Source organism: Trichoderma camerunense, assembly GCF_050948025.1.
Source record: "Trichoderma camerunense strain CBS 138272 chromosome Unknown V8C40scaffold_2, whole genome shotgun sequence".
NCBI lineage: Eukaryota > Fungi > Ascomycota > Sordariomycetes > Hypocreales > Hypocreaceae > Trichoderma > Trichoderma camerunense.
Window position 1 is genome coordinate 1,357,393 of NW_028145368.1, and position 24,245 is coordinate 1,381,637.

Here is a 24,245-nt window from a genome sequence, read left to right on the forward strand (position 1 = left end):
ATATGGATTACTGACTCAGGGATGGTATTGAAAGCGCAGGAAAGCCGGGTTGAAGAGCAGTTGTAGCACGGGCTGAGGCCGTCGCACTTGATCTTTCGCGCCTCTTGTAGGCGTCGCAGGCTCACTTGACGGGGCTATTTGGCCCAACAGGGGACAGCGTTAGTGGAAAAGAACGGGCAAGCTTAGCAAGGGGTCTGAGAAATAAGCGATACTAGAACGAGAATCCACGCACATAAGAACAAAATAAGAGCATCATTTTTTTTCCATGTTACAAGGCCGAATTAGTGTGCGTAATTATGACGCTGTGTGCCGATCTCGATCTAGTCCCTCTTACAAATTTTTCATACCGCTTGCCATATCAGAGCCCCCTCCCGCGCTTAGGTAACGAGGAGTCCCCACATGTACACTCCAGCCAGCAACGTCTGGCTCTTTGGAAGGCTGGGGTGCATTTTTGGGGGCTCGCGCTTCCGCATTTCGAGACTTTCGAGACCTTCGGGGCCTGAGAACCCTGCGCTCTTCGGATCTGTCTGCTGGGGTGGTTCCAGGAGGATCTGGGCGGTTAGGAGAAGCATCTCGAGAAGTGCTAGACGAGGGCGAGTTCTGGATGGTGTTGAGGTGCTGGCTATTCGCGGCACTGATGCGCTGGGTGAAGATGTTGCTAGATGCAGCCGTCATCAGACTCGGTGGTGGCGATGGCGATGGGGATCCCAACGATAACTCAACGGAATTTCTGAGCAGTGCACCGCGCTCGATCGCCCATTGTCGATTCAGCGGCCGGGGCTTGCAGTCGACGCACGAGTGAGAGAACTCTGGTCGCATGGCCGCCTCCACATTGTAGGGATAAAAGCATTCTATGTGCTGCCATGTGTCGCAACTCTCGCAGTAGATTGTGTTTCCGTCGTCTTCAGACCAATTGCAGATACACTTGTACACGTAGGGCTCTTCTTCTAGCACCACCTCGATCATTTGGGTGACATTGTCGCGGCCGGACGAGCTCACGAGCGCGGGACGTGTTCTGATCGAGTTTCGTTTCAGTCGTTGACCAGGACTGGTATGGTGCTCTGCTACATGGTTCTTCAGTAACTTTGCTGAGGCGAACACTGGGTATTGGCAGCCTTGAACGCGACAAATGTGCTTGGAATGTTCTGCCTCATGGTGGGTGAGGCTGTCAATATCATTGAAGCCCAAGGTGGCATATGGACATGACCAGAGCCGACATGTAAACGCTGAAGTTCGAAAATTTTGTTTGAATTGTTCAAGCTGTTGAAAGGAGATACCGGGATAGTTGGAATACTTTAGTAGCTTTCGAATCATTGTTTGATACTTCTTTCTTAAAGCAATGATATCGCTTGCCATATACTGTATACATGTAGTGTCATCTGTATACACATTATATTGTTAGTCATGAACTCAAAGAAATGACGTGGAATTGGGAAGTTGCACCATGGATTGACACTACTTCTATTGTCTCTTTGTCTTGTTCCAGGAGCACCACCTTGACCATTTTGTACAAGCGGTAATCCTTCTGTCGTATCAGAGCAAGTCGTCTGTCTGACAGGCTGCCATTTGCGGATTCGCCATCGGTTTCTGCAACTATAAAATTTTCCGCCAGACGACAAGATGACGCAAAGAACTCGGAATCGAAAAACCGAGCTTGATCAAACTTAAGAGATGATAAAAGGTAGTCAGCCCAAAACTCGGTGGCGTACATGTGGAAGCCTTGAAGTCCACGAAGAACTCTCAAGACTCTTTCAGAGTCTGGGAATGAAGGAGCAAAGATTTGCTGACTAGATAACAGACATCGAACGGTAGCTAGCCCATGTCGCCTTTGTGACTCGCTTTCCGTCACTAAGAGTGCTGTATCAGAGCTCTGGAGAAAGCTGCTATACATTAGCCAGATATTTCCTAATTTGATTCTGGATGAACATACTCCCTGACTGACACATGGACAAACGAGTAAGAAGAGTCGGCCTGCTTCTGGATGAGAGGCTCACACCTATCGAGAATATACGCCGGCACTAGCTCGTCAACCTGTTCTTGTTTGGTGTCAAATGCCAACGCAGATAAAAGCTCTGCTAAGCGGAGCGGCCGTTTTGCAAATGCAATCCAGCTAAGGACGGCGCTGATGCGCTGAGAGGATCTCTCATCAAAATTGGCCATAATCTGCGATAACATCCGACCATAGCTATACAAGAGTAGGTGTCAGGCAAAAACATCTATAAGAGGGAACCATTGCTGGACAGTTGTATTTCGTTCATTGACTCACAATTCGCCGAGTTCCCTGGGGAGACTAACCGCTGCCTTCAAAATCTCATCGCGGTGGTAGAAAAGATTCTTCTTCATGTACTCCATGACGAGTTTTGCCCAGAGAAACATGCCTGGCACTCATAAGTATTAGCTTAAGTAGGGGATAATCTGGTAGATGAGGACTTGCCATCTGCTTTCTGGGCGATTTGAGACGCTAGCGCCGTCACATCGTCATCGGTGATACGTAACTGAGAGAGACTTGGTCGAATAGCGTTTATCCTCTGCAAGGTATAATCTTGGATGGCCTTGTTCAGATGATTTTTCTCGCTTGATAATGATACCTGGTGCTTCTTCTTAACGAATTTGAATACCTCAGGTCTCATTTGAGTGCATAATAGCACTTTAAGAAGAGTTGCGGCAGAAGATGAAGCAGCAGCAACCAGCTTGTCAAGTGTTTTTACAACACTCGCTACTGTATTATCATCGCATTCATCTAGCCCGTCGACAATAATGTGAAGGGTCTTTTGCTTTTCTGGTAAGGCGCCCATGGCTTCGACTAAGAGGCGTAGAAGTTGTTCAACCGCAGTGTTGCTTGGGGGTTTCTTCTTCAAGATTAACCAGTCATACGACAGCGTGATGAGTTCAGGATCCAAACGAATAATTTGTATCATCAAGGACCGCATTATGTAGTTGTAGTCTGTCGATTCGGGGTAAAGGTATGTGCAGAAATGAGCTGCTACCAAAGAGTGCTCTGAAGCACGAAGAAAAGTCGCAATTTGTGCTGCCAAGACACTTTTACCGCTCCCGACGACACCATGAAGCACAACAAACTGGGTATCGCGTTCGCATCTTGCCCACGATCGAATCCTTTGTTGCTGAAGTACCCAGCTGCAAGATCCGGGGTTTCTGTCTGCTTCAGAAATGAGATTGTCAAATACTTTGATCTGGTGAATCTCGTCAACTTTCAAGACACTCAAGACAGCTCGAAATTCGGTACTAGTACGCTCCTCTTCCTCCTTCTTGAGTTTGGCTATTTCTTGCTGTCTCCAGTCTTCTAGTTTTTCTCTCATCTCTTTTGCCTCTGATAAATTAGCCGCATTGGCTGTTTTATCAACGAGATCCTCATGCGCTTTTAGATCGGCAAATATGTTGTCGAACCGCCGTTGAAAGCGTCCCCAAGACGTAGCGAAGAGGCGCTGCCATGCTAAACATCACTGAATATTAGCTGAGACCTATACTCCATCAATACGTAGATGAGCCTGACCATTTCGCCGGACAAACTTGTACGCTTCTCCGTGAAATTTAAGAATATCGGAGTAATAGACTGCCAAAGTGTTTTGGACTTCTATCTTGTTTGAAAAAGCGCGATTAAAGAGGCTAAATCGAGCCAAAGGCTCAGCTAGCCTACTATAAACTTTGATGATTTGCTCAAAGGCTTCGATGTAATCGGCGGATATCTAGGTGCGACATTAGTTTCAGTGCCTGCACGATCACTCACGTCTCATCACCCCGTATACCTTCAACACAAGCTTAATGGGCGCCCACAACCAAGGCAGATACGGCGTCCCATTGCATAAAACTTCAATCGCTTGTGAATAGTGGCCCAAGCCGGTGAATAAAGGTGCTAGTCTTCGCATGTTACGCAACGACTGACTTGCTGCAAGCTGCTTTTCGATTTGGAGAGCAGCCTGTTGAACATCTTCAAGCGACAGATTTTTCAGTTGCGCCCGATCGGAAGCGGTGATGACTCTTTCGAGCTCCATGAATGCTTCTCGCATCATGAGCTGCGCCTGAAGAGAGTTCCTCTTGCTTAATGGCATCTTTTCCCATACAGTACTGTCGTTGGCCAGCTTCAATCTTCCTCAGCGACGGTACTAGGCGCTTAGATGGCATACAGAGAGTCTTTTACTAACATTGATAAGAATGAATAAAGTTGCGAAGATGGATTAATAGCTGACCATCTAATCCTGACGGTGGCAGGCTTCTATTGCAAGTACCCCCTCGTGGTGCGCGGCGGCTGGAATAAGGCTGTGCAAATTCCATTGGCTGTCGACCATCCACGTCGCCCCAGGCTTTTCGTTGGGCGCACATTGACGATACAAGTATGGAGTACGAGTCACGCTTCCTGGAACTGACATCTAATTTCACTGCAAGTTGATGATAACCTCATACTAGTTGCACTGATCTCGGACCCAAACAACACAAGCACAATGGAATGCAATACGAATTATTCTCACGGATCAAAGCGGCGACGACCCAGCTTCTTCGGGAATTATGACGCCAATGAACCTGAACCGAAAAGAATTGCGATTTCTGAAACAATAGACTTGGCGATTGATGACGAGCGCCTTGCTCAGACAGTATACGCCACCCATGAATCAAGCTATATTCATGCGTCTGCTGCCTATGTCGATTCTAATCAAACTGACACTTTTAACACTGAAAAGCAGTATATATGCTTTGGTACCGTGCGCAACCTCCCGCTTCTCTGCTATATGGCGCGTTTAACGTGCAGGATTTCAGATAACAGATATAATCGGAACATGTCAGTTTATGCGAGCTTCACGGGCCCAAGAATTCAAAACCCACCTGAGCGACTCTCAGACATTCCACTGCATCGACGATGTCTCCATAAAAGGTCAGATAGACCCAGGATTCGCATATGTAACGGATGCTTTGCTCGATGAGAAAGAACTTGAGCTGGAGATCACATGCTCTGTAGACGCAATGCAATCATCTAAGACAAAATTTACCACACCTTTGTCCATGCCATGTCGGCTAAAAGTCACTCTATTTGGACCCATCTCACTTTTTGAAGAAGTAGGAAGCTTTTTTGAGGACCATAATCTCTATCTTCAAGATCCAGTCAGCTGCTCACGAAATCTTTTGTACCGAAACCCGCACAAACTATCTGTTGGCTGTGGCCCAGACTTATGGACCTCGGATTTGGACAGAGAACATTCCAACTTTGTGGTGATTGAAGCTACACAACCGCGGCCCGAGTTGATCGATGTATTGAACTCTCAAGAAGATCTAGTGGAAACGAAACAGCCTGGTTCAATTCGATCAATGATGAAAAGGTAACGAAATAGCCTCACAATAATGTGCTTTTTGATGCCTTGGGAGTCCAGCTAATAGCATCTTTCTAACAGACATCAACTGCAAGCGTTGACATTCATGCTCCAAAGAGAACAAGGTTGGGCTTGGGATGGCAGCAGAGCAGATCTTTGGGAATTCTTTTCTGAGAGCACTGGCTCTTAGTAAGTCACCACTGGTGACATGATCCATGTAACTACATGTAAGGGCTTTCACTGACGTTTTCTGAATCATGCGTAGTTTCGTCAACAGGGTCTCCGACGCGGTTCAAAAAGAGCCGCCGCAGCACTTTTACGGTGGGATTATTGCAGATCCTATGGGTCTAGGCAAGACATTATCCATGATTTCTCTAGTAGCTTCTGATCTACTCGTAGATAGAAACGATCCAAATTCGATTACTGGGGCCAATGCCGAAGAATCATCTGGTCGAACATTGATCGTCGTACCACCCCCTCGTGAGTTTGAATGGTAGCAGTCTGCTCGCTCTTAATTTCTTGCAAAGGCTAAATATTCCCTATAATATAGTTCTTGACTCTTGGGAAGAACAGCTGAAACAGTGAGGCTTATGCAAAACTCTTGAAGACATAAGTCAGCACGAAACTAACCGGGGTTGTAGACATGTCTTCCCCAACAGTATCCCTTGGCGCCGGCATCATGGAAAGTCTCGCGTAACAAATGATTCTGATCTTGAAGAATCTTTGGTAGTATTGACAACTTATCACACCATATCTTCGGAATGGAAGGGTAGTTCGGATCAGCAGCCGTCCTTCTTATTTAACACACGGTGGAGGCGAATCATCTTAGATGAAGGTTTGTCACACGGACCTTTGACACTTTTTAAGAAACGAACTATTCTACCTGATTAAGAATATATGCTGAAAATTTACCAGCTCACTTCATCCGAAATAGCGATTCTCGAATGGCTCGTGCCATATGTTCAATAAATTCGGTTTCCCGATGGGCTGTAACAGGCACACCCATCCAAAACAGACTCGGCGATCTCACAGCGCTCCTCAAGTTCCTCCAGGTCTACCCCTATTCGGAAGAACATAAATTCAATGCAGATATCTCTCATTTGTGGAAAATCGGCAAGATAGACGAGGCGGTGAAACGACTGAAGCGGCTTGCGGGCTGTATCCTTTTGCGTCGTCCCAAGACTGTTATTCAGCTGCCACCAAGACATGACTTCCAACATTTTGTGGAGTTGGCTCAAGCAGAAAGGGATTTATACCAGGCGTTCAAAATGCATACCCTGTCCCATATTGAACAAGCTCTCTCTGCAGATGGCAAGTTGAAGAGAACACACTCTTACGCCAATATGCTACAAAGAATCGAAGCAATGCGCATGGTTTGCAATCTTGGCTTGTATTACAAGACGCGATATAATCTCGAGACATATAACGAACAGACGTCACAAAATTGGTCGGCAGTTGCCCAGCAAATGTTCAACATTCGCCGTGGGATTAGCAGCATTCAGTGCCGTCTATGCTATTTCCCAGCTAATTCAACAGAGAATACGTTCTATGAAGCTGGCCCGTCGGGAATGTCAACATTCTCTCAGTGCTTGGAGTTTGTTTGTTCTTCATGCGTATCAACTCGCTCACATCCCGTGGTCTTCAAATCCTGTTCTCATGAGACCATTTGTCCTTTCGCAAACATATCGACTGATATATTCGAGACTGATGATATGCCTAACCTCACGATGAACCAGTTATCTGATGGATTACCAACGAAGATATCCATGCTAATCAGTGACCTGCAAAAGCAACCTCATGATGTCAAATGGTGTGATATACCAGACCGACTTCAACCTCAAATATTTTCTGCTGACATACGGAACAGCGTCGTTTTCTCTTCGTGGCGAACTACTCTCGAAATTATTGAGGTTGGGCTCAAGCATGCATGCATACCTTGCCTACGATTCGACGGCAAAGTGGCACAGAAAGATAGGCATGCCGTAATCGAGCGATTTCGTAAAGATCCAACGATTCGGGTGCTCCTGGTGACACTATCGTGTGGCGCGGTTGGGTAAGCCCAAGAGGCGTTATCATTTAGACATTCCAGCTCATTCTAATACGCTTCTTTGAACAGCCTTACATTGACGGAGGCCTCCAGGGCCTATCTTATGGAACCACACTGGTAAACAGCTCTATACGTATGATAGCGAGAAACTCTCGTTAATATGCTCTTGTACAGGAATCCAACGCTGGAAGACCAGGCGCTAGCTCGAATTCACCGTATAGGACAGACGAAAGAAGTAAACACCATTCGATTCATTGTGCGGGACTCATTTGAGGAGGCATGTAATCTAACAACAAATACACTTTTGATACATTCACTAACGCCGACCTAAATACAGAGGGTTGTAGAACTACAAAAATCCAAGACGGATTTGGCCGAGGTGATAAACCGCCAGAATGAGAGCAACCAACCAGATGGAGCTCAACGGCCACTAGAGGTTCGTATAATGGCACCATGAATTGTTTTGATTTCCGTCTAACTCTATCTAGTGGCTGAAAGCGCTTATATAAATTCATCCAAGTGAGCAAAATATGTATGTAGTTCGGCATGATAGAAACTCTAGGCGTTAGATCTAGATCGTCGGTTGAGCGTTTCAGCATCCAGAACGTCCACACATATCAAATTGTAATGCAATAGAAAGATGCATTTAACCAGTCTCCGCTCATCCAACTAACCATTTATGCAACATTTAGCAGGTACGACACCATTAAGCTTATCTTCACGGCTCCTCCGGATGCGCAGCATCATACAGGGGTTGCTTTCGAAACATAACACAGCCTCGATCCAATGTCCGCAAATCGTATCTATAGACAGAACACGAAGTACATATATAAACCGAAACGCATTACAAAGCGGCGGAGATGAGTCTCTGGAATCTTCGGGCCGTAGAAACGAGACCTCCCTATACATGCGCGAATTGCGCCGCCATGATGAGCTCCGTTTACTGGCCGTTTTCTGGTTTTGTTGATGTATTAAACATCAGCCTTGCTTTATATCTCTCTCTATACATCTCTGAAGCATACGAAATAGAATTTTTTGCTCTATTTAATACGAAATTTCGGCGATATACCACGTGCGATGCTCCGTATTACTCAAGCCACGTAGCCAGCCAGGTACACAATGACCGTAGATCACTATTTTCTTTCGGCCCAATACATAGACTGAGCATATACAATTTCTCCCTATGATATGAGCACGTATAGATATGAACACGTATAGTAGAAAAATTTGTTGGAGATAAGGCTAGATGGCATCAAAGACACTCAGTTCACCAACAAGAAAATATCACACAAAGCAATTTGAGACAGCATCATTAAAAAAACACAATATTATAATTAAAACCCTATTTAAAAAAAGAAAAAAAAAAAATACCAAACTAAACTCTTTCCTCCTTTTTATCGTATTTTCCCAGCAGAAAATCCCACCATTACTCTATTAGAAAAATCCGAAATGAAGTCAGAAATCACCACCTAATAGCCTATGCCAACAAATTAGAGGGCCATGACACAAGCACCGATGAAAACGGCCACAGCTCCCATGACAGGGGCAGCCGCGTTCACAGCACCGCCAGAAGACGGCACCGTGGTAGGACGCGACGCCTGGGAGGTAGTGGCCGTCTGGTTGTTCGCGTACGCACCTCTCTTTTGGTACGTGGCCATGGTTTCGGCCGCGCTCTCCGCGATAGTGAAATCAAATTCAGTCACTGTGGCGGTCGTAGTGACCGTAGTGTTAGGGTCCGAGGAAGTGATGGTAGTAACGAAAGTAGTAGTAGGATCAGTGGTGGTGGTATCCTCCGGCGCGGTGATGGTGGTGGTGAAAGTAGTCAAAGGATCTCCCGCAGTGATGGTGGTAGTGGCGGTGATGGTGAAAGTGGCAGTCATCACAGGGTTAGGCGGGTCTGTGACAGTGACAGTGGTAGTGGAAAGATCTTGGGTGACAGTAATAGTAGCACCCCCATCTGTGACTGTGGTAGTGGAAGCGTCAGGGGTGACTGTGGTAGTGGAAGGGTCCTGGGTAACTGTGGTAGTGGAAGGATCCTGGGTGACTGTGGTAGTGGAAGGGTCCTGGGTGACTGTGGTAGTGGAAGGATCCTGAGTGACTGTGGTAGTGGAAAGATCCTGAGTGACAGTAATAGTAGCACCTCCATCTGTGACGGTAGTAGTGGAAGGGTCCTGGGTGAGAGTAGTAGTAGAAGTGGCAGTGGTAGTAGAAGGATCCTGGGTGACCGTGGTAGTTGAAGGGTCCTGGGTGACCGTGGTAGTCGAAGGGTCCTGGGTGACAGTGGTAGTCGAAGGATCCTGGGTGAAAGTGGTAGTGGAAGTAGCAGTGGCAGTGGTAGTGGCCGTGGTAGTAGCAACACCTGTACCTGTGACAGTAACAGTAGCCGTTGCGAAGCTGTCTTGGACGGATTGCAAGCTTCTCATGAGGGAGCTAAAGAGCCGATTAAAGTTTACCTGAGCAGTCATAGACGGTTCAGCGGCAGCTTTCATAAGCGCAGCTCGTACGATGTCTTCCTGGCTCTCGTGCTCCTGGTGGTGGTCGTGCTCCTGTTCGTGGTCGTGCTCCTGTTCGTGGTCGTGCTCCTCGTCGTTGTCATGCTCCTCGTCGTGGTCATGCTCCTGGTCTTCGTCTCCATGGCGCCAAGTAGACGTCCACACATGGGAAGTCCATTCGCCAGTCCATTGGCGTGCCTCGACTACGGGGCCCACAGTCGGGACAGGAGACTCAGCAGCCTCATGCTTCGCGACACGCGTGAATGGAGAGACCCGATGCTCAGGGGCGCCCTGGACGAGGGGCGCGGTGGCAGCGAGGGTCAAGATGAGAGCACGGAAGCCGTACATGATGAGGGATTGTGTGAAGTGAAGTTGATTGTGCAGAGTGCTGAAGTGAGCGAGGATGGGATGAGGAGGAAGAGAAGAGAGAACTTGATCGAGTGAAAGATTCGCTCAATTTATAACTGTTTGTCCGACACCATGATGGCCACCAACGGGGCAATATCCTCAACTATCCTCAACTTGCTCGAGCACGCAATACCCTGTGAGGGAATAGATAAGAATAAGGCCGGTCGATGGGACGAATCGCGCCGTTGGTGTCTGCCACTGTATCAGCCTTACAACCTTAACGGAGAAATCACCTCATAGATCGCGAGCTTGTGCCCTCAACAAAGCAACTCGGTGGTATACGCAAGTCTCCAGATCCAATTGATGTCCTTGAAAACTATCGCTGATAAACACTAAAACCTTATTTTCGGCTGGAATCATAGAACGAATATGCCCGCTATGTTGTGTAGGATACCCATTTGCCCCGCTGCTCCTAACCTTCCACCCTTTTCGTTTTTTCTTTGTTTTCTTCCATTTTCGTCTTTCGTAGTTGTGCTATACTTTCTGTTGCCTAAGCTCGTATTTATTTGAACCCCAAAACGCCGTTGTGCAGCCCGAAGGAACCATCACTCTTCTTCTGGAATGTCTGAAAAGAAGCTGAATCGCATTCGGTGGCTCTGGTATAGGGCATTAGCTACTGTCACGAGACTTGTGGGATATATATAGCATCTAGGGAAGTAGGGGATTGCTCACAAATGGTAGCTTCGGAATGACAACAGCCAGCGTAGCGAGGAAGTTAATGACAAAGTATGTTGAGTCGTAGTGGGTATAATGTGTGCTGAGTAAAAATAGCACGATAGGGACACTGAGAAGAAACTTCTTGGTCGGTGTGTACTGGGCTCCATTGTCGATCTGCTCCCACATGTTGAGGTTGTCAAAGGCACCGCCGTTGAAGTCAAAGGGAATGCCTCGAACGTAGTGGAACATGATGTAGGAGCCGACCATGTACGTCATGTTGGTCAGCGTCCACGAAGCTTCCTGGGAACTGCCTGGGATAACATCGTAGAGGATCTTGAGGCAGGCGATGATGACGATGTGGATAGTCCAGGCCCCTATTTTTGCGGCGGTCCAAGGTTAGCAAACGCAAGCCAAAAAAGGCCCTTCTCAGGGGCAGAGCACGTGGATCGAAAAGCATACCTTTGGCGTTTGTCCAGTTGGCGTTCATGTTCGGTATAACAGCCTGATCGCTCATCTGCTCAAGCGTCTCGGGGGGCTCATGGTAGACCTGGAGGATGCTGCTAGACCTCCTCCGGCGGCCACCAGCGCTTCGGTCGGTCATGTCGAGAAATCGGCTGCTGGCGGGTTTTGCGCCTGCGTCTAAAGTCTGTGAGGATGCGGGAAGACAAGTTGACGGCATTGTCGGTTTGGATGCTTTTGTCTGCTCCCGAGGCCGCGAATGCTCCTTCAGTCTCTCGCAAGGCAACGCGCAAGTCGGAGGCCAAACGTTAAATCGGGGCGCCGGGTAGTTCTTGGCGGCACACGTTGTTAACGAGGCGATGAAGGTACTGAGTACTACTGAGTACGACGTCGGCGGGTATAATTCAAGAGCGATCGGTGCAGGCGGCGGGCACAAGCGAGTGAACAAGCTTTATGCAACTAAGCGGGCAGCAACTGGGCACAGCCACAAGAGGCTCAGGAACAAGCTTTCTGCTGTCTGGGAGTTGGTTATCTGGCTTCATCAGTGGCAGAGTGGGGGTGAATTTTGGAGGAATGGATGCGAATACGAACCTACCTTTTACTGTATCTTGCTTTCCTTTCTTCCTGTTTTTCTCTCTCTCTTTAAAGTAGAAAAATCTCGATGATGCTGCAATCACACGATTCACTTGGGCCAACGAATGTTTATTCACGCAAGGTTTTGCTTTGTTCTTGTTTTTCTCGGCGGCTTTTTAGATAAGGTACGGAGTGGCGGTATGGAGCGGGATGGGGTTGGTTGGCTGGCGCATTACGCGCATTATATGGTGGGCAGAGGGGGGCCTTGGGGGCATAGAGGAGCAGAGGATTCTGTCGCAATTGCTGGATACGACTCGCTACTCCCGTCTCAAACTCGCTTAGAGAGCGTCCTGAGGAACTTGGAGATTCTGAGCGGTGGTCCGGACAGGCTGACGACGGCTTTGCTGGGATCAGTATCAGTCTATGGAAGCTGTGGAGACACCCTGGAAAGGGGCGCCGCGGTACCTGCAGGAACAGGAGATATCATCCGACAGCAAATTGAAGCCTCCGTGGTGCTAATGCATGCTAATTAACGTAAACGTCTATGATGGTGGGCGGCGAGCACCAAAGCGTAAAGGCTAAGGTGAAAATGCCTCTGGACAGCAACCAACAAGTTCTAGAGATGCTCAACACCAAAAGAGCGAGAGAGGGGTTTGGTCCCTGATATCACATGCTCGGACTGGGTAGATATTTGCTTGGACATCCAAACATCATTACACCCCCGTACACGATCCAGGCTTCTTCACACAGGACCCTTGGATGATGGCATCCCCCTACCCAGCTAATAACGTCTACACGTGCCAATCTAGCCGCTATCCGGGTGATCTGAAAAATCACCACATCTAGTCGCCTCTTTAGTGCAGCTGCTTTATTAAAAACCGGCCAAGACGCTGTGGCTGTATCTGTCCCACCTACCCCGTAATATCTATATCTTAATAACAGGCCAAGGGGACGCAAGGAGACGAGCCCGTATCCTTGGCTTCTAGAAGGCTGCTTCATCATTTCGGCGACAGGGGCCATCCGTGATTAGTGGCAGCGAATGATCCAAACACTGCATGCCACAGCCTCGACCAGTGAGATCACCTGGACTGTCTAATAACAATGCTGCCACTAATGCCTGCTGGTCTGGGAAGATCCAACCTTCTTTTAGACGGTGCCATCTCCTGCCTGCTTGGAGGTCCCTAATTAATTATGCTGGGCGCCACGTGCATCCATTACTTTTTATCTATTTTAGGGAGCTCATTTCGAACTCTGCAAGCCTGTGCTTGTGCAAGCAGCAAGGACATGATTCCAGACCTGCTCGCGTATCTCATCTAGAAAGCAGATGTCGTCCTAAATTGCGGTACTGCGAGAACGTACCTGAAGAAAGAGCAGTCACATGCAATTTTCTTGCTCAACTACCATAATGAGTAACCTCTCCAAAAAGAGAACAAAAACTGACACACACGGAGCACTTTCTTATAGCTAGCAGCTCTAATTGATACTAGAGCAGGGCCAATTACTCGTATAATCAATTGTTCACTTTGCCTGACGTAAAAATCCAATCCATCCTATGCTGTGTGCCTTTAATATGGCCACCTCTGTCGAGGGGCTAAACTTCGGAAGTGGAGCTCTCACCTGCGTCAGGTTCCCAATTTGATTCGTCGCGTACTTTTTTCCTTGTGATAACGCATCGCCCAAAAAAGAGTTGTGCTTCTTCAATCTCATCTTGAAGATCACGGCTCTTCACCGCAACAACTACAAATCTGCACATTTCGACTTTTGGGTCAACCAAAAACAGGTTGTCTATCACCAAGTGTCGTGCTGAGTGCGCGCCGATGATCTAGGCAAGGCCTCAGGCAGCCCATCACCCGCGCCACTCGCGCCTGGGCTTCTCAGAAGACACGAGGGTTCACACGCAGTGAATTGCTTCCCCATTTGCTAGCCAACATATAGCCATTTCTGAAAGACTGCTTTATTTTGCTTCTTAAATGGAGGAAAAGAGTTCGACTGCTCCTACAGAGCTTGCTAAGCCCCTGTCTAGCCTAGTCCCATCAGACGCCATGGCCACAGATCAATCAAACCCAGGAGACTTCATAAGCTTAAGTAGCGAGGATGAACCCCCTTTGGCCAAGAAAAGGAAGTCCACGGAAAATGATACGTCCAACGTTGCTGGATTGGGTGCCCCTGCAGAGCGCTCCAAGCGTGCCAGAATAAGCTCTGCCTCTGCTGGTAGCAGCCCAGGCGCAAAGGTATCAGAGGAGGGAGAGATTGATGACGATGAGGACTCTGAGGGCGAGGTTCGTACTCCTGGTTCTCGCGATGGGAAGAAGTCAGCAGGCTTTGCGTCAAGCGGCGCCTTTGTGCCCAAATCCCCTCCGGTTTATACCCGTGACTCGATATCTCTCCAACTCCCCGTGTTTTCTCAGCAAAGGGAGGGTACCTGGCTTGCAAGATTCGAGGAGTGGGCACAACTTCTCTGCACGGCCAACTCAACGAGTGCCACCAAACTTACGCCAATGGTGATCCAAGATGCCTACAAGCAATACATTGATAGCCACAGTAGGCTGAAGGCCAATAAGAAGCGCGCTGCGAGACAGGCAGCCGAACAATATTCGGATGAATCTCTAGCTGCCTTGATAAGGTCTCTTCAGCCACGCCAGGAGGACGCTGCACAGCTTCCAGCAGCGGCGGTGCCTGAGGCTTTGGCCGAACCCAAAACGCAGAGCAACGCCTCCAGCGAATTGCCAGAGGCTCAGGTCAGCCATAAGAGCGAAAACTCCGACCCTGCTGTGCCACTTCGTCCTAGCACTCTGACAACACAAACTGATGGTTACTTTGTCATTGACGTGAAGCCGCAGCCTCCTCAGACAGCAAACTCGCGCGAACCTCGACCAATGTCACAGCCAGCACCTCAGTCTGTCAAAACCGCCATGTCACAACGGCCAGGCCTGCCCTCAGGGGAAGATGCCCTCGAGCAACAGCGCCGGTATTTTCCTTCAGCCAGCGATCCGTCCAACATGTGCTTGCTCTGTGGACGAGAGGGCCATACTGCCGACGGCTGCACAAACTGCGTGTGCAAATTCTGCGGACAAGACGACCATTGGCAGTATGCTTGCCCATCTCTTGACCTCAAATGCGACAAGTGCGATATTCGGGGCCACTCAGCGGCTGGTTGCGCAACAGTTCCAGAAGTGAGAGGATATGTGTTCAAGTGCAGCTTGTGTCATTCAACTGCGCATACGGACGAGCGGTGCACCCAGCCATGGAGATCGTTTCACCCTGAAGCAGAGACGATCAAGACGGTTACTGCTCTGCCAGTGTCGTGCGCCTCATGCGGAAGCAGCCAGCATTTCTCTGCGAATTGCATCTCGGATAGGGTGGCTATGGATCCCACCTTTCCTACCAATCCCACTTTCAGCATGTACAACATGAGTCGATATATAGACGCGGCGAGCACCTCGTCTGCAATTATCGGTGCTGATGAACTCTCACCAAAGCAACAGTCAGGAGATCTTAGGATCCGTGGCCACGCTTCGCGTTCCAACGAAGTCCGCTACTACTCGGATAGCGATGACTCGGATGATGTGCAGTTCCTGAGCCAACGGGCCGTTCCCAAACCGGTACGGACAGGTCGTATTAGTGTATCGACCAATCTTCAACCGCCCAACGGAGATCAACAGCCTCCTCTGCCTCCAGGTCCACCACCTCCTGATCCACCTCCGCCGCCTTCCAATCGCGCACCAAGACGCGGCTACTCACAGGCACCGGCTGGTCCAAACTCGCTCCCTGCCAGGCCGCCAGTTGCATCGCGTGATTACAGAAGCGTACCACCGCCTCCATCCCAACCTGCACAGGATTCTCGCCAACAGTCTGGACGAGGAGGTCGAGGTGGTGGCCGAGGTGGTGGCCGAGGAGGCAGGGGAGGAGGCCCGGGAGGAGGCAGAGGCTACAGAGGAGGAAAATTCAGAGGCGGTAGGGGTCGAGGTGGTTAAACCGCTAATCGTGATGGAGTTTGGGAACGTACAGACAAGGAGAGAGCCATGGGACTCCGAACGGAGCAAGCACGCGCTGGGCGATTCGATACAGCCCTTTACACTCTGGTCTGCAGTGTCAGGGGCAACATACTTTGATACCCCCTTGTACTACGGTTTCTCAATTTTGAAGCAAGGATTCGACGAGACACGATGGTGCTGGCATATTGCAACCCGAAAGGCTTCCTAATGGAGGAAGTAGGCCGGATACAGAGGCTATGCACTGAACTCTAAATATGATGGATTGGAAAAGAGTTGAGAACAAGAGATATAACCCAGACGTACATACCTGCGGACTGCATATTGGCATGCAAGCCCTCGCTGCATGTCTCAGTGTGGCTGCATTTGAAGAGCGGTGGTGGCTCATGAAGTTTGAGCCGATATAACATGCATTCGTTGGGCAGAATAGATTTCTTTCAAGGACAATAGCTGGTACTACGGAAGCTCTAGCTGGTATTCCCGTAGGTAGTGTAACACTAAATGTATAGAGTAGCATCGGCTTCACAACCGAGAATATCACGAACATTGATTCGACAAATGAACCATCATCCTCGTAGCTCGTCGAGACAGCTGACCACTCAGAGCGCGCCGTGACGAAGGCACTTTCGTGATTTACCGATTTGCTCTTAGGTGAAGAAAAAAGCAAAGGGCGCTAATACAAGTCGGCGATAGAGACATGCATTGTTTCAACGCGCCACGAGTCGGGTGCAGGCCACGGGCTGGGACAAGCGGGTTTTTGTGGGTTGGGCAGCTGGGGGACGTGGCTAGTGTCGTGGACGAGAAGAACGATGAAGATGATGGTTTGATGGTGGTTTGGCTTGGCTGTATGCTGGGGTTTCAGAGGGAGAGAGTTGGGCATGAGTCGGGACAAGGATGATGAAGCGAGTTGCGGCCTGAGAAATGCCTGAACGCTGCAGGGGCATATGTAAGAACTTTTGAAGTTTTCCTTGTTAATTACAACCGGATACGATACCTTGAGTTTCTACAGGGTATTCTTTCAAGTAACTATGGCCATTTTTCTTTTTTTGTTGGTGGTGTTGAGGCCGGTCACGAGAATCAAAAAGACAAAACTCTAATATTGAAGATGGTTGATATGCTGCCGCTGCCACATCCCACGAGAATCGCGCTTAAGCTTGACTGTCAAGCTTGACTTGACTGGCCTCGCGCGTATTCCATCGCGCTGCCACCATTTCGAGTAACCAAACTTCGTGATTCGCCCACCGCCTTTGTCTCGCGTCAAAACCAGCTATCGATAGCATCACCACCCAAAGTTTTTTAAACAACCCCAAACTAAAACAACCCTTGTCCCACGCTTATGCACCCTTGTCCCCCACACTTCGACCAACCCACTGGCCACAGCGATCGAAACCATGAGACGGTGCCTGTGGACACGCAGCTTTCTGTTCCACCCTGCAGCTTTTTTGTTCCACCCTGCTGGCGCGGCCGGAGTGACGCGGACACGGTGAGAGCCTGGCGTTGTCGCGATGTGAGTCACTGGCCAGTTGTTCCTGGAGCCGGCGACTTTGGCGATGCTGGTGCTGCAGGACGATTGGAGCGCGGAGGGTTGGCGAGAATGGCGCTACAGGGGAGAGACGGGAGCAGAGTTTTTTTCTCTGGCTCGTTTCCGTCTGGCTTTCCAGTCGATGGATGCCCAGCCCGGGGGGACGAAGCGAAGCGATAATGGGCAGAAATAATAGGGTTGATATGGGTAGGGTTGTGGGATATATACACAGGCGAGGACGGAGACTGGCTTCTCGTGCTGCCCATCTTGGATTTCCATCTGGTAATTTTGCTGTATGAATAATTGTGTTCGATCTGTGTCTTGATATTGACTTCTGATTGAGAGCACATTCGTCTCTCAATCTCACCATCATCAAGGGGTTTATACTTGATATCCAACCACCAACCACCTTACATCCACCAGACTAGAGCTGCAGGCCATCAATACTAGCAGTCTAAGCATCTGCTCTCTTGAAACAAATCACTTGAAACAAGATCTAGAGGGCCTACCCCGCGATATGACACGGATATGGCTTCAACCGAACAACTCTTTATCGCCATGTTGAGGAGCGACGCTGTCAAGGACAGCCTCTTCCGTCACCTCACCACATCCGACATTTGTGCCATCCGCGAGGCTTCATCAGCCTGTTGCAATTTGGTCACCAAGCGTCTCTTCACCCGCATTCACGTCACTTTCACGGCTTCTACCTTCACCCGGCCCTCGCGCATCGCTGCCCTGGGCCGGGTCGGGCATCACGTCGAACACTTGACCTTTCACTTTGCCCACTCTGAGGCGACGTTTCTGCCTCCGCTGATCCATCCGCTGACGGGCGATGAGATTGCCTTTCTGTATAAGCCTCATACCAGCATGGGATCGGCGTTGACTCGACCCAAGTATGCCAACACGGAGCTGGGCGAGATCTTGACACAGCAGTATCCTCCGCTGTTCCACGCGGCCACAAACGTCCCCAGCTTCATCTATGCCATTGGTCACATCCCCAACATGAGACACCTGACCATTCGGTGTCCCGGCCAGGACCCAAGGGAACGGTATAGGAGGGACATTGTTGACTATGCCCTCGTCAGCCTGCGGATTGCCATTGAGCGTGCGCCAATGACGAAGCTCCATAAGTTATCTCTGTCGTCTCTTCATCCCTCTGCCTTCAACTATCTCAGATACATCAATGGAATCGGCAGCGTGCCCTCTGCGAGCCGTAGGTGGCAGCAGATAAACAAGCTGCACATCTCAGTGGAAGCCTGGGACTTTTATGGCCCGTCTCCCGGCTTGGACCATCTTAAAGTCATTGATGACTACATCCGCAACTTTTCCCAAGGACTAGACAAGTTTACGTTTGCCTGGATTGGTGCCAAAGGACCGTGCCCCGTTGCTCTCTCTGCTGATCCCCTCTTCGCGCCGCCTCGCAGCACTAAGAAACTATTCCATGAAGTCACTTCTCCCATGTCGCCTCTGCCAACCCGGCCTCCTCGCTGTCCCATCCACTTCCCTAAGCTGCGCTACCTGCAGATTCGTAATGCTACCATGAACTCTCCCCAGCTCAGAGGCTTAATCGCGTCCCACCAAAAGACTGTCAAGCAGTTTGGGTTTGAGAACGTCGTCCTTGCCAACAACGGTAGCTGGGACGAAGCCCTGGCGCCTGTGAATGGCCACGATAGCTGGTCTCGGAGCAGTGCCACGGCGCCTTCGGAGTTCTCTGTCGTAACTGGTACAAGTGATGAAGAGTTGCCTAGTCCCAGTGCGGCTGTCGAGGCTGCTAGCAGAGAGCTGATGGATCTCGACCTGAGCGGCCTCACCCTGAGCGAGGACGAGAGAGATGTAGCTCAAGACTTCGCAAACGAATTTGCTGGGTCGAGAGAATCAGATGAGAGCATTTCTACCAAGCTTACGCGAAAGCGTGTCCGTCGCCATAGAAAACACTCCAAGACAGAGAAGAGAGAGCAAGCCCCTGAGCATCCATCCCCTCTGTCGCCGCCTCTGTCGTCTCACAGCTATAAGTCTTTCTCCTCTGTGCACAGCTTTAAGCCATCCAAATTGCGTCTCAGGCTATCTTTTGGATCTAGCGATATTGCCTATTCTGCCATCCCAGAGCCGCTATCTATCATCTCGCCCCCTATCATAACGTCGGAGCCCCAGCCTGTTCTTCTTCAGCCAACCATCTACTCTCCCTCGTCCCATCGCCAGGCTGGCCCTGACGATGGCATCTCTACTGTACAACGCAATCTGGAAAAGGAAAAAGCTCATCAACTATTTGCCGAGGACGCGGATGCGAGAGCAAACGCTTTACACAAGGCCAAGGAAGCAGTTCTAGCGAAGCTCAGCAAGGAGTTTTACAGCAAAAAGGATAGAATCACCGATGCGGTATCCGTGTGTCGGTATATGGGTGTCAGGGAGGTGAGCGGGTGCAGCAGAGAGATGGTGATGGAAGATTGGAGGGGGTTAGAGAGCAGGAGTGCGTTGGTGCCCTTAATGTTTAGTCGATCTTAGAGGCGTGGTTGGGATCTGGAAACAGAGGTAATGGAAGGAGGGTATGATTATGATGATGATACGACGGCATGAATGTTCTGGTATGGACTTGGTCTTTGGGGTTTCTTTTTATGTCACTCTTTTGGGTCACTTTTCTTTGATGTATTTTTTATTGTATTGATATCTGGACGGGGGATATGGACATGTATAGTACGATCATTACACACTCTCTCATTTAGTATTATTAGTGTTTAAACTCTTAGTATTCTAATCACTCTACTCACAACGTTCTTGGCTCCCATATCACAAAATACTTCATTCAGGTACTCTCGCTAGCAATCTTCTCCAGCGTCTTCACATACTCTTCCACCTCCTTCGCCCCCGTCAGCGTAATATCCCTCCTCTTCCCCTCAACCATCACAACCGGCACTGCATCAACATCCCGACTCACCTCCCTCAACTTCCCCTTAACCTCCGCCAACCCAATCTCCTTATCGCCCACAACCTTCTTCGCCTCCTCCTCACTAATCCCCGCCTCCACACACGCCCCTATCAACACCTCATCCTTAGAAGGATGCTCCCCCTTCTCAAAATACCGCTCATACAACGCATCAATAAGCTTATTCGCCGTTTCAGGGCCCTTGGAAGACTGGAAATACTGCACCACGCGGTGCGCGTGCAGGGTGTTTCCCATGTATCCGTCGAAGCGCAGGGCGATGCCGAGGGGCTCGGCGATGTTGGTCATGTGCGCCTGGAAGACCTGCTGGGTGGTGGCGTCGCCGAAGTGCTTGTTGTCGAGATACCATTGCAGGCGGTCTTCCTCGGGAGGGAAGTTTGGGTTGAGCTGGTAGGGGGCGAAGTGGAGGGTGTAGGAGACGGAGGAGGCCATGGGGGAGGAGCGGAACTTTGCGAGTGCTTGGTCTAGTCTGTTGGGGTTTTTGGGGTCAGTATGTGAATTGGAGTTGAGTGAGAGAACTAATATGTCCGTGCCTTTTCTTGGCCATGTATGTCCTGTGAATTGCATTAGTTGATGAGTGTGTATGAGGATGATGAGATTCATGCTGCGTTGTTTGTGTAAGTGGTGGGCATTTACGTACCAGGGACATACGGTGTCCAGCGTAAAAGTGACTTGCGACTCATACATTCTGTCTCACGTATTCATAGATGGTGATTAACTGTAGCACGCTGAATCTGCGATAATATCGTCACTTTTGCAAAGAAGCAAAAGCTCTGGAATGAAGTTGGAATGAGAGCCCGACGTCACAGTCGCTGATGCTAACTTAATCTAGGGGTTTGCGGGGGAGAGTTCGGGAACCAGCCGGGAAGGATATTGAGGGGCCGATCAGCCCGCAATTCTAAATCATGACTAACAAACGGCAGAGTTGCGGCACACAAGAACCAGATCATTGCGGGATATATCTTTTCATTAAGACTCATTGTAAATATACGGATGAAGGAACAAAGAAAAAAATATGCTCGAGGGGTATCTATCTTATAGTCAAGATAGACGATGCTAGTCAAATGTAACCTTGGTTCCGGTATGCTCAACCAAGCCTCCCGTGAGACGGGCGACAGCAATGTCCGGAGCACCCTTTGCCGGCGCAGCCTCTGGCCTGCTTCCCCTGCTGTTGTCCCTGTCGTCTGCCCTGGGTCTCCTGGGAGGTCTTGATGTGTCGTCGGCCTTCTTATCCTTGCCGAACCGCTTCTTGTATCGCACCTGGTCATCCTCAGCCAGCTCAAGCTTGAGCTCGCGGCCCAGCATGCGGTTCACCCACCACTTCCTTGTCTTGAACTGCTTCTGCGCCTGCTTCTCCCCATCTTCAGCCTCATCGTCGCTCTTGTCGTCCCGGAAATCCTCCTCAGTCTCCACCGCCTCCTTGATCTTGACGAAGCCCTTGACGGCCCAGGCGGCAGCTTCTGGCTCCTTGAACTTGATCCAGCCGTAGCCCTTGCATTTGCCCGAGTCTTCGAATGTGGCCAGCTTGGCCCACTCAATCTCTCCGCACTTTTCAAAGTTTCGCATCAGGTCCTCCTCGGTGACCTTGAAGCTCAGATTGCCCACAAACACTTTGCGGCTGGCGTTGGTCTCTTGGCGCTGCTCCGTCTTGTTCTTGGAGGATGCCGCATCGGATTTCCCGGCTGCCTCTTCAGGCTCCTTCTCTTTAGCCGGGCGACCTTCGAATGACTTGGCGTCCTTGATGAGCAGCTTGCGTCCATTGAGATCCGTCTCCGAGAGGGCAATGGCAGCGACCTTGCCACCAATGTCTGTAAAGTCGACGTAGGCAAATCCCTTGTTCGCAGGCTTCTCGCCCTTGGGTCGGGTGGCGTCCTTAATCGTAGGCAGCTTCACTCTTGTAATCGCCTCTTCCGTGAGGACACCTCCGGCATTGTCTATCAGCCATGTGCGAAGTTCGGCCGCCGTCAGCCTGAACGGCAGGTTGCCAATCCAGACTCCATGCTCGGATCGTACTTTCTCCTTGCTTTCCTTCTCACCATCTTTATCATCCTTCTCATCGTCGCTCGACGGCTTGACTGGCAAGGGCTTTCCTTTCTTGAGGGCTCGTCGCGCTCGTTTTGACGGCGGTTCCGGCGCATTTACGTCGACCTCGATTTCCTCGACCTCGGCCTTGCGCTTAGAGGAAGCCGACTTGTCGACCTCCGGCGATTGGGGAGATTCTGGATCTGTGGCTGCCATTGGGGATTATGTATGTGATTGTGTATTTCGTAACGTGCACCCAACCCAGTTTCCGAAGCATTCGGTCAATACGGCCAGCCAGCAGAAAATTTTTGGAGCCAGCGGAAATCTCCCAATCGATAAGGCGATAACTACCCGTAGCGAAGTGGGGGCGCCAGGAATTGGGTTAAGCGTTAGTACTAGGTACTAAGTAACTAAGCGCTGAAGCCGGCCATTGTCCACCAGCCAAAACCAAGCCGCAAAGAGCATATGCAACGAGAAGCATGCTGCATCCCATTCCTAGCACGCAACGCTCTTCAGGACCCAACGGCCGTCCGAGAAACTCAGATCGTCAATAGGAATGACTCCCGTCACGCTTGCGCCGTGTTACGCCAGCGACAGCAGGGCCTCTGAATGGCTGACATGACGAAGTGGCGCGGAGCCACGACTTTGCCCGGCATTAGCGTTACGACGGCAGGAAAAAAGTTTGAAATGGAGATGACATTGGACGCAGCTAACGACGAGAGTGTGGGAGATGGACGGCCAAAGAAATGTGACGGCTAGTGATTCTCAGGAGCTTCCTAATGCAGGCTGAGTCGTGTGCTCTGGACTGGCGACTGCGACGCTGGGCCACGGATGGAGCGCTGCTGTCGTGGTCGGTCCTATTGTGCAGTCTCATTCATGTGTTTGTCCTTGAATGCATGCCAACTGACCCGTGCAAGTGCAGGTATCTACGAGTACGACGAGCCACTCTAGGCATAAGCTCCACATGGCACCAATTCTGCCTTGATGGAATGGCGAGAATTCATCTCGGAACTGGAGCGTGCGCGCTGAGGCCCACTGCTAGCCAGCAATAGTTTGTTGCGATGGCAATGTGCATGGCCAAGCGTTTTTGTACGAGGGCCCTTTTTGCAACAAAAGCATGTTTTATATAAAATGAATGAAACGGCCTGCCGCAAGGAGAGAAATAGTCGAGTGGTAGGCCGAGCCTAGCTCTGCAGGTCGGCCGAGCGAAATGACTCCAGTCTTGCCCTTGATCCCTTGACACGGTAGGTACTCGGATATGCAAGTTCTGTGCTAGGCGTTCCGGATCATGATGGGATGGAACCGCACAGTAGTAATCCGGCCGTTTGCCGTCAGATGCTGGTCGTCTCACCCGTCTAGAGTCTAGAGGCAAGGCTCACGATGCGGTCTTCCGAGGGCAAACAAGCAGATCTGGACCCGCAGCCCTCCTTGCCTCGAGTGGGACAGGCGAATGAAACATTTCCCTTGCACAGCTAAGGCACGCTGCAGGGACGAGGCAGGATAGCGCCGGAGAAAAAAAAACATGGAAGAGGAAAGGGAAAATAAGAGAGAGCAGATCCGGCCAGGCAAACAAGCCGTTGCCAGATCAGCTGAACCGAATGACCTAGAACTCTGTGCTTGCTCTGCGCTGTGTCGTGCTCAGTTTTTCGTTTTGCCGCCCAAGGACAGACTCCATCCCGGTACATGTACATGCACATGCAGCTTGCAGCGCTGGCTAGCGTTGCAGCCCAACAGGCCAACCAGCTGTGGGGGATTGCCCCGGGGGCTTACACGTAGTGCTCTGTAGCGCTGGTAGTGCGCTATGCTCTCTGCCCTCT

The 24,245-nt window shown here is 50.1% G+C and overlaps 9 protein-coding genes across 9 annotated transcripts; 4 read left to right on the forward strand and 5 right to left on the reverse strand.

The window, feature by feature from the left end:
• Positions 1-255: 255 nt before the first annotated feature.
• Positions 256-4,183, reverse strand: V8C40DRAFT_96558 (uncharacterized protein). The gene is made up of 7 exons (XM_083223669.1): positions 3,765-4,183; positions 3,512-3,704; positions 2,435-3,451; positions 2,267-2,378; positions 1,931-2,185; positions 1,444-1,880; positions 256-1,379 (listed from the first exon to the last, which is right to left on the reverse strand). Exons 1-7 carry the CDS (start codon positions 4,065-4,067, stop codon positions 331-333), a joined length of 3,366 nt encoding a protein of 1,121 aa, XP_083077851.1. The 5' UTR covers positions 4,068-4,183; the 3' UTR covers positions 256-330.
• Positions 4,184-4,400: 217 nt separating this feature from the next.
• Positions 4,401-8,287, forward strand: V8C40DRAFT_232943 (DEAD/DEAH box helicase). The gene is made up of 11 exons (XM_083213247.1): positions 4,401-5,327; positions 5,400-5,507; positions 5,584-5,798; positions 5,869-5,899; positions 5,960-6,153; positions 6,234-7,128; positions 7,186-7,371; positions 7,435-7,482; positions 7,540-7,642; positions 7,703-7,801; positions 7,854-8,287. The coding sequence occupies exons 1-11, from the start codon at positions 4,801-4,803 to the stop codon at positions 7,872-7,874; spliced, it is 2,427 nt and encodes an 808-aa protein (XP_083077852.1). The 5' UTR covers positions 4,401-4,800; the 3' UTR covers positions 7,875-8,287.
• A 542-nt stretch (positions 8,288-8,829) lies between these two features.
• V8C40DRAFT_96604 (uncharacterized protein) lies at positions 8,830-10,879 on the reverse strand. Its single transcript, XM_083223670.1, has one exon. The coding sequence runs from the start codon at positions 10,203-10,205 to the stop codon at positions 8,856-8,858; it is 1,350 nt and encodes a 449-aa protein (XP_083077853.1). The 5' UTR covers positions 10,206-10,879; the 3' UTR covers positions 8,830-8,855.
• On the reverse strand, positions 10,508-11,840 carry V8C40DRAFT_96609 (ORMDL family-domain-containing protein). Its single transcript, XM_083223671.1, has 3 exons — positions 11,382-11,840; positions 10,938-11,296; positions 10,508-10,861 (listed from the first exon to the last, which is right to left on the reverse strand). The coding sequence occupies exons 1-3, from the start codon at positions 11,599-11,601 to the stop codon at positions 10,811-10,813; spliced, it is 630 nt and encodes a 209-aa protein (XP_083077854.1). The 5' UTR covers positions 11,602-11,840; the 3' UTR covers positions 10,508-10,810.
• On the forward strand, positions 11,841-12,655 carry V8C40DRAFT_232949 (uncharacterized protein). Its single transcript, XM_083213248.1, has one exon. The coding sequence runs from the start codon at positions 12,080-12,082 to the stop codon at positions 12,485-12,487; it is 408 nt and encodes a 135-aa protein (XP_083077855.1). The 5' UTR covers positions 11,841-12,079; the 3' UTR covers positions 12,488-12,655.
• Positions 12,656-13,622: 967 nt separating this feature from the next.
• V8C40DRAFT_232952 (TRAMP complex RNA-binding subunit) lies at positions 13,623-16,487 on the forward strand. Its single transcript, XM_083213249.1, has one exon. The coding sequence runs from the start codon at positions 13,925-13,927 to the stop codon at positions 15,926-15,928; it is 2,004 nt and encodes a 667-aa protein (XP_083077856.1). The 5' UTR covers positions 13,623-13,924; the 3' UTR covers positions 15,929-16,487.
• Positions 16,488-17,266: 779 nt separating this feature from the next.
• On the forward strand, positions 17,267-20,317 carry V8C40DRAFT_232956 (uncharacterized protein). The gene has a single exon (XM_083213250.1). It carries the CDS (start codon positions 17,997-17,999, stop codon positions 19,968-19,970), a length of 1,974 nt encoding a protein of 657 aa, XP_083077857.1. The 5' UTR covers positions 17,267-17,996; the 3' UTR covers positions 19,971-20,317.
• Positions 20,139-21,379, reverse strand: V8C40DRAFT_232958 (uncharacterized protein). Its single transcript, XM_083213251.1, has 3 exons — positions 21,047-21,379; positions 20,940-20,960; positions 20,139-20,875 (listed from the first exon to the last, which is right to left on the reverse strand). Exons 1-3 carry the CDS (start codon positions 21,091-21,093, stop codon positions 20,269-20,271), a joined length of 675 nt encoding a protein of 224 aa, XP_083077858.1. The 5' UTR covers positions 21,094-21,379; the 3' UTR covers positions 20,139-20,268.
• Positions 21,350-22,926, reverse strand: V8C40DRAFT_96673 (uncharacterized protein). Its single transcript, XM_083223672.1, has one exon. It carries the CDS (start codon positions 22,642-22,644, stop codon positions 21,463-21,465), a length of 1,182 nt encoding a protein of 393 aa, XP_083077859.1. The 5' UTR covers positions 22,645-22,926; the 3' UTR covers positions 21,350-21,462.
• Between the last annotated feature and the right edge of the window lie 1,319 nt (positions 22,927-24,245).